At 34.6% G+C, this 9153-nt stretch overlaps 1 protein-coding gene across 3 annotated transcripts; it reads left to right on the forward strand.

The window, feature by feature from the left end:
• The first annotated feature begins 344 nt into the window (after positions 1–344).
• LOC127082760 (ubinuclein-1) lies at positions 345–8489 on the forward strand. Of its 3 annotated transcripts, none has more exons than XM_051022994.1 (13): positions 345–837; positions 1381–1467; positions 1629–1721; positions 1834–1910; positions 2540–3122; positions 4473–4572; positions 4683–4789; positions 4905–4988; positions 5717–5842; positions 6308–6448; positions 6532–6579; positions 6993–7094; positions 7720–8489. In XM_051022994.1, the coding sequence occupies exons 1-13, from the start codon at positions 658–660 to the stop codon at positions 8161–8163; spliced, it is 2172 nt and encodes a 723-aa protein (XP_050878951.1). In that variant the 5' UTR covers positions 345–657; the 3' UTR covers positions 8164–8489. The 3 variants fall into 3 exon arrangements, with proteins under 3 accessions (XP_050878951.1, XP_050878949.1, XP_050878950.1); XM_051022992.1 differs by having other exon boundaries at positions 348–837; positions 7714–8489; XM_051022993.1 differs by having other exon boundaries at positions 348–837; positions 6314–6448; positions 7714–8489.
• Positions 8490–9153: the final 664 nt, after the last annotated feature.

The raw sequence follows: 9153 nt of genomic DNA on the forward strand, positions 1-9153 counted from the left end.
GTATAAGATTTTTTAAGTAATATAAATTAATTGAAAATTTTAATAAAAAAGAAATTTTTAAACATGTTTCTAGACCATACTAGACTTTTAAAAAGATTTAGATAAAAAAAACTATAATAAACTATAAATTAGACTCAAATCTTAAAAACTTAGAAATTTATCGTAGTCAAAGCTCGGACCTTTTAATGCCTTAAACTTGACTCGGACCTTTAAAGCCTTAAACTTGACTTTGTTTTGCCTATATTTTTTCTTAAATTTATTAATTCATTAATTATAAATTTATCTTTTTGATTTATTTTAAACCAAATATAAATCCCGGTTTCAATTCAGTTCGGGTACAAACCGGTCCATAGACACTACCCGCCTTGTTTCCTTTCCCCTCTCGTGTTTTCTCGGGAAAGAAAAACCAGGAAATTTTTACAAGCTAGCTCGAATTTCAGTTAAAACCACCAGAGAGAGACAGTGTCAAAAAATTTCAATTTTATTTTATTTATTTTCCAATTTCTATTATTTTCGTTAATTAATTTCGCAATCCCGCGCAATTTTTCTCTCCTTCTCCATCTAGGGCTTATACTCAACTTTCTCCCAATTTTCAATTTCGTCTTTCTCTATGTCACCCTAATTCTCGAAATAGCGGTTTCAGAATATTCGGTTACGATGAACGATGAGAAGAAGCCTTCATCGTCGTTCGTGAAAATAGGCGACCGGCAATTGTTTACGGTGGAGCTCCGGCCGGGAGAGACCACCATAGTATCATGGAAGAAGCTGTTGAAAGACGCCGCCAAGTCGAACGGATCCGCTTCCACATCTCAACACTCCCGGCCGGAGGCTTTTCCGGTGAGGTTTTTACGGTTTCACTGTGCTTCCTTCTGGATTTGATTTCCGCGTGCATTGTTGATTTGTATCTGTAGCTGAAGTATTTTCAGTTTTTTCTGTTGAGATGTTTTGCATTGGAGTGGAGTGTGGTTTTTGGATCGAAATTTGGGTTTCTAAGGGTTTTGACCTAAATTTTGTTGTTTTGATCGGTGTTTGTTTTGAATTATCTGTTTAATTTAAAATATGTTATTATTTTTGTGTTATTTTCGTTGCATAGATGCAAAATGATCTAGTTAGAGTACTAAAATATGAGCATTGGGATGTTGACGATTATAAATTTTCTGAGATTAGAAGTATATGTAGATTTGGTGATACAACTTAACTTGACGATCCGTGAGTGTGATTTTGTAGAGTCTTCAATATTTGGGAAAGATGTCATGTAAGGTTTAGCCGTTAGTGCATCCTTGTAAACATGCTATGCCGTACCTTGCCAGTATCTCATGTGAGCTCTATGTGCGGTGTAATGTTTCACTATTTTGACAAGTCTATGTGCATCTTTCTTAGGGGCAACCTGTTGAGGTTGAGGAAAATGATGAAGCTCAGCCACACCGTTTCAGTGCTGTGATAGAGAAGATTGAACGCCTTTACATGGTATGTGTATATTGTTTGCTGAGATTATTATTATATGCTTTAAATAAGCATGAATTTGTTCTTTAGACCACTGTTTTAAATGAATTAGATTTGTTCTTGAGATTGTTTATTAACTTTTAGCTTCTTGAATGGTAATGAATTAGATTTGAAATCATTTTCAGGGTAAGGATAGCAGTGATGATGAGGATCTGCCTGATGTTCCTGATGATGATCAGTATGATACTGAAGATTCTTTTATAGACGACGCTGAGCTGGTCGGTATTTATGCTCCTTGACCTGGATGTATAGGAATAGCATTTTTCCTTAGGGCATTTTATTTCTGCTTATATTTTATTTTTATATGTTATTTAACTGTTCATTCTGCAGGATGAATATTTTCAGGTTGATCATTCCAAAGTCAAACATGACGGATTCTTTGTAAATAGGGGGAAATTGGAACGCACGTAAGTATAATGTTTCAAAAATCTGTTTTGAATATTCCTTTTTCTTTTACTCATAGAAAGGTTTCTTTTCAAATTAATTAATTGTTGATATTGTTTAATTGCCGAGGTTGGTCTATTGTCATCATATTGTAATACTTGCTATTCTCTCTTTTTAGTAGTCTCAGTTTTTATAACTTGTAACATTTTGCAGTTTTCAGATTCTTATAAAAAATTTTATTAGATAATTAACTAATTGGTTAGATATATTTTCTGGTCCCTATATTTTTTCATATATGTTTTTAATCCTAAAAATACATAATTCTTTGCTTTTAGTCACTGATAAATAAGAGGGTGCGGCTAAACACACTACTTTTTTTAAATGTAGAGACTGAAAACAAATAAAATTTTCATAAGCACCACAGTCAAATCAAAATATATTTATTTTAACCCTTAAATACTAATAGTATTTCATGTTCTTTGTGTTCTTGAATTTTCTTGGCTCATAGCTAAATACTCTTTCCTCGACACTTGTCTACAAATTGTATACATATTTAATGAATTATTTAGTTGAAGATTTTAGTAAAAAAATCGAGTCTTACAATTATGAATTATTATTATTGATTTTCTGTTGTTTCTTTCTATATTACAAGTGATGAACCTCCTGTAATACCCAACCAACAACCAAAGAAAAGGCGCAGAAAAGATATAGTGAAGAATCCAGGTGAAAATATTAATGACCATGGATCAAATAAACATATAAAAGTGGGCAAGGCAGCATCTGGGAAAACAACTTCCCTACAGGCAAGGAATGTGTGTAATTCCTCACAGAATTTGGCTGTACCCAATGAAGACTATGAAGACTTGAAAATTCATAATCAATCAGATATCTATGGAGTTAGTTCCAAAAAGAAAATTGCTGATACTAAACCCATATTAGTCTCTGCTGTCTCTTTGAAAACATCGAGTGATGATGTCCCTGCTGCCATGTCAGAAGTCAAAGATGCTGATAAGAAGATAGGAACTTTTCAATCTAAGAACACAAGTGAATCATTTGACATATCTCATCAAAAGTACCATGAGAAAGGTGCTTATGTACAATCCAAATCCCAACCTGGAAGACCCTCGAAGAGTATTGATAATTTAGAAAATAGCGGTCGGTTGAAAGAAAGAAATGGTATGCGTCAACTTCCGGATCTTAACCTGTCTGTGGGAAAGTCTGCTACTAAAGCAGTCGTAAGTTTTTATTTCTTTTGCTTTTTGTGTTTCTTTTTTCAAATTTGATTTGATAAATACTTAAAAATAAATACCAATAAAAGAGGTCCTCTGCATTGTGGTTCTTTTATCAATTCCTTTTGGTATTAAACAAAAGGGTTCTCCTACTCTTAGTCTCAGACCATAAGGGCCCCATCATGCTTCCAGGAACTGTCTTCCAAATACTATTTTGTCTTTTGCCGAACCATTTTGTGTTGCCATTGAGATATAGTTCTACTCTGACACTGAAGGGTTTTCATGCCGTGTGCTAGATGAAATGAACCCGATTCCCCAACAATCAGCCAATTAATTAAGAAAAAGAATATGCATTGCTGACTTCATTTCCTTTTTGCATTTGCATGAATGACAACAATCACATGGTGTTTCATTTAAAATGATAGCCACTTAATATTAAGGATACTGAACTGAGTGACACTATAGAGACACTATAGCAGGCAAGGTTGTCAAGATTGAGATCTTACCTAAGATCAGGAGAAAAGATCGTAAAATATAAAATCGTAGCTAAGATCGGAAGATCCTGCCCAATTTTTTTTGTAAGATCAAGAGGGGGTAACAAGATCTTAAAACATAAGATCGCAACAAAAACCGTAAGATCCTACTAAAATGAAAAAATAATAGTATATATTTAAAGTATTTTTACATGATAAATGTTAGTAGGCAAGTGTTTTCGTGAGAAAATGACTCATATTCTTTAGACATGTTTGATTGAGCTTTTATAATTTATTACTACCACATGGAACATTTGTTAGACATTAGGAACATATTTGGTCAATTACTAGGATTATCATAAATCAATTAGTTAAAACAAACCCTACAGATGAGATGTTTATCATCTAAACGTTAAATCTAAAACTTCATTTCAAAAGGCAGACATTTGTATCCGCCGAACCGTAATTGTTGTGCCTCTGCATCTTGTCATCCTTCTCACTTCTAATGGTGGTGGCCGAAAAACGGCCAATCATGGCCGGAACTAGCAAAGATCGCACAAAATCAATGAATTTATGATTTTTTTTTCAAAATTTGGCTACAACACAAGATTCTACTTAAGATTGGGATTGTTGGGGTGAGTGAGATCGTAAAATCTTAAGATTTTAAGATCTAGATCGAGATCTTGACAACCATGGTAGCAGGTGTGTTATATTTAAAAGTAATGGAAAGGGCTAAGTAAACTATCCTCGTGTTGTGCTCTTGGTAAACTATATATTTACCTGTTCCATCTAATTTGAGCAATGATGATGAAAGTTGTGCATTAAACTATATTTGTAGTATTAGTTCCTGTCTGAGTAATGGGTTTATTTTAATATTATGCAGAAATCTGAATACATGCACAGGAAAGATGGGTCTAGTGCTAGGCCAAAATCTTCAATGCTTGAGAAGACTCTGTGCGAGTTAGAGAAAATGGTTGCGGAGTGTAAGTTTCAAATTTGATATTTCACACAGATAAATGTAGGAAGTCTGTTGCTAACACTATAATTTTTGCCTTTCTTTTCATCTTTTTGTGCATTTTGAATAATATTACAGCAAGGCCCCCTGCAGCGGACCAGGAGGCCGATAATACATCCCAGGCAGTCAAAAGGAGGTTGCCTAGGGAAATAAAGCTAAAGCTTGCTAAAGTGGCTAGACTAGCGGTACTGGCAAATGATGCATTCTAAATTTCATGTTTCCAAGGATATATTCACACACATAATTTTTCTCAAGGGATTTGAACTTTATAAGATAATTGGATGTTTTTTGTTGCAACAGGCCAGCCATGGGAAAGTATCAAAAGAGTTGATTAACCGCCTTATGAGTATTCTTGGGCACTTAATGCAACTCAGAACATTAAAGGTATTGCATATGCTAAATATAAACAGATAACCCTTCAGTCTCAGTTGTGCCCAATTCCAACTTCTGTCTCCCCCTGCCCCTCTTCCAGCTGATATATACTATTACAGTCCAAAAATTATTGGTGTTAAGATTTGAGCATGCCTGTTTTTCTCTGAAATCCCCTGTCCAGAGTTGCTGCATTATATCCAACTTTTTTAGTTTAATTGTTGGAATGTGATTTTAGAATAATGGAAATAGACTTTGATTAGAACATTCTTGACCTAACCACATCCATTCTTAATTTTGATTATGGACTGAGTGACTTTATTGCTAGAATGTGACTTGAAAATAATAGAGATATGCTTTCAGTTTCAGTAATACATTCTTGCCATACTCAAATGCATGCTTAGTTTAGGTTGTGGATTGAGTGACTTTTTGGTAAGAATGCTTAAATTTTCCTTCTGTTTTGAATACTTCAATATGATGTGGCTATGAGGCTATGACTATGGCATTATTATCAGACAGTAAGTTGTAATATTTTTTGCAAATTTTCATGCTACTAAAAATGGTCTTTTTTAAGGAATAAAATCCTACCTCTAATTTACCTTGGATATTTTGGATGTTACTGTTATCTTAAGTAGTTTCTCTAGCAGTTATTCATTGTTTCTATTGATTGTATGTTTGATATATTTAGGTTCTCTTAATTCTTAAAACTACAAATCTTCTCATACAATGTTTTCCTATGGCAGAGAAACTTAAAAATAATGATCAATATGGGCCTGTCAGCAAAGCAGGATGATGATGATAGGTTTCAACGGATAAAAAAGGAAGTTGTTGATATGATTAAGATGCAGGCCCCAGCTTTGGAGTCCAAGGTTTATTTTAGTTGCCCTTGTTATAACATTTCCTATTAAAGATTGGTAGACAGACTTCAACGTGCTTTCTTTTAATTCATGTTCAATTTTGATGAGCTCATAATACCTCCAAAATTACTGCACGAGATAGCACATATAAATTGGTTGTTGTATCACTATCAAGGGAAAGAAAGTGATTATTTCCTCAAGATAAGCTAGTAAAATTACACTCTGTTTTCTGCCATTCTTTCTATTGGGCGCTTCTGTTAATGGGTCCAATGCGATTTTGTTTTTGCAGTGCAAACACTAAATATGGAGAGCTTAGCAATGAATTATTTCCATTGCTTCTTGTAATTTGAAACCCGATCACATTTCCTTTCTTTATCTTTTAATGTTTCCACTATTTGATAGCCTTTTTTCAGAAATATTTTTGCTTAGTGAATGTTTTGGTTATTTAACCTGGGATGTATGGTGTTTTATTTGAAGCGTCAGCAACAGCAGAAAGCTGGAGCATCGGGTGATGTTCAAGAATTTGGTCCTGATGGAAAAGCAATAACTAAAAGGAGTGTTAGTATGGACGCCGCTTTGGAGGACAAGATTTGTGATCTCTATGATATTTTTGTTGATGTACGTTTTGAGTTACAGATACTTACTGTGAAATTTCTGTTCTGTGATAAAACTTAATTGAACCATGCTTGCAATGGCTGTAGGGCTTGGATGAAAATGCAGGTCCGCAGATCAGAAAGTTATATGCTGAGGTAGGTCAAATTTTTAAAACATATTTGCAATTTTGGTCTAGCAGTTCTACTGGGTTGCCTTGTCTTGGGTTTTCTGGCTGATGAAAGCAACTTAAACATGGTTTTTTGAATTCTTCACTTGCTTTCATTAAATTTGTTTTCTTAACGCCTTCTCAAAAATGGCTCCCAATTTATTTTAAGAATTTATTGGTGTAGAAGTACTCACCGCTGGAATTTCCCCTTGAGTGTCAATTCTATTCCTTCCAATAGACAACTCTCTTGTTCAAGGAGCATTCATGCTACTTATCACTTGATAGTATGCATGTGCAGGTGTACTAAATGTGTAGTTTATGTTATGTCTAAGTTAAACTGTTTGCATTCTATAAACAGATATATTTATTCTTTTTAACCTTTTTGAATTCTGTCTTTATCAGCTTGCAGAATTATGGCCAACTGGTTGCATGGACAACCATGGGATCAAACGTGGAATTTGCAGGGCAAAAGAGAGGCGCAGAGCATCGTACACAAAAAATAAGGTATGTCTTTTGCAGTGAATAAGGATTTTTAATATTAATAAACAATTGTTCGAAGCTTACATTCTATCTTCTGAAGAAAAAAAACCTTCCCCTGTTCTAAATTTTTTTTAAAAAGTTGAAAGAAGAGTTTTTCCCGACAATTGTCTTAGCTCTTGAGTATGCTTATCTATACGGCAGGTATTCAAAATAGCAGGGCTTACCCAAGATATGATGGTCCAAGTAGTGAGTGGATTGATACTTGGATCATAAGATCATACCTATTGGGAATGTTTGGAAAATAAGGTTTTAGCCAGACCTTCCCCTCTGTTTGGAAAATTGTATAGACCTTCCCCCATGGCGCCACCATTGTTTGTTTCAATTTTAGTCTTGCTTCATAAACTCTACTTTGTGCAAGGCAACATATATCGTTACAAAGGAGTTAAATTATCTTGGTTTTTGAAAATATAAAATTTATTTTAATATTATGTTTTGTCGATAAGATAGCAAAAAACATTGTAAACCTAATTAACAATGGAAGAATAACATTTGACTCTTTTTATGCCAAGATGATAACCAGGTTCTGGTATTTGTAAGGGCAAATTTTTTAAAGTTGATCTCATTGGTTTACTTGTGTTACTAGGATCAGGAAAAAATGAAGAGGAAGAAGTTGCTGGCATCAAGGCAGGAGGATAGCGTTCAACTTGATACTGGCTCAATTACATCACAGCAGACCCAACAAGAGAAATTAGCTCCAGAATCAACCAGTTATGCTTTTGCTACAACAAACAAGCCCGTATCTAATACGAGCACAGCTGTCCATGTCCCCAGTCCTATGAATGGTGTAAAGCCAGAAAAAACAAAGGGAAGTTCAAGCAGTTCCCTGGACGATGTCCGTGTTGCTGATGGCGTAATGACAAAGAAGCTGAAGAGAAAGCCAGAACTTGAGTTGGAAGGAGCAAATTGTGGGCCTGAGAAGCAGGTTCCTTTGCAGGGAGAAGAAAGACCCAGGGCCCAGAAGCAGTCTTCCGGTCTTCCCACCAAATCAAATCTTCAGCCAACATCCATCCCAGGTCTTGAACTGTCAAGCTAACAAATATGAGTGGGATGTCCACAACAGAATGTCTGTCAAGATTTTTTTTTATCAGTAATTTCCCCATCCTCTCTTTTGTCTATGGATTTGTTTCCTGCTTACTGTTACTGTTTTTGTAAGTAAATGTCCTTCAAGTGTTAGTAGTTAGTCAAGAGTTAGGCAGGCAAGTAGATTTGTTAGTTGTTATTAGTCAAGTTTAATGGTCTTTACGCTGCTTCTCTATGGATGATAGCACCATCCATCTATCACAACCACTAGATATAATGTTACTTAATTGAACGAGTATGTTTTATTTATTTATTTACTGGAACGAGTATGGTTATTCACTTGTAAGCTGTGACCTGAAATGTAGTTTCAAAATTAAACATTGTCATATTTCCTAATAACTAATAAAAATTATGCATTAGATCTCCATCTCAACCCACCTTGATGCTTCCTTTATACGTTTTCTATCATCTGTGGTTTGTGTTTGAGTTGTCACACGGTGACTAAAGTTTTTGTTATGATTTCCTTGGTGGATGAATCAACTAAATCTCTAGCCATTAGAAGCCTAACTCGAATTGACGACATTAATATGCATATCTATGCTGTTGTATGACACTCGAGCATTGGTGAGTGTACGAAAAACGTCTATTCCAAATGTTCAATCCATGGTGGGGTCAGACCATGTTGTCAAGTATTGAGCATGTGAGATTTTGGAACAAGTTTATCAATATGGTGTAGCACATTAGTAACATTTGGTAAATGGTTGAATCCCTAAGATGCACATTAAACACGGGAGAGGAGGTAGAAGAGAATGTGTTTCTATTTAAAATTTCTACTTGATAGAGGTGAGATTAACTCAGATTGATTAATAATAGCCTATGATTTATCTTACATTAGGCTCAAGTTAGATCTTACTTTTTTTCTCCAAAAAAATTTAATCTTTTCTTTTTAGATCTATTTATCTAAATATGTCAGGTCAGGTCTTACAAAATTTTGTAAAGTCTA

Source organism: Lathyrus oleraceus, chromosome 5 (assembly GCF_024323335.1).
Source record: "Lathyrus oleraceus cultivar Zhongwan6 chromosome 5, CAAS_Psat_ZW6_1.0, whole genome shotgun sequence".
In the NCBI taxonomy this organism is placed as follows: domain Eukaryota; kingdom Viridiplantae; phylum Streptophyta; class Magnoliopsida; order Fabales; family Fabaceae; genus Lathyrus; species Lathyrus oleraceus.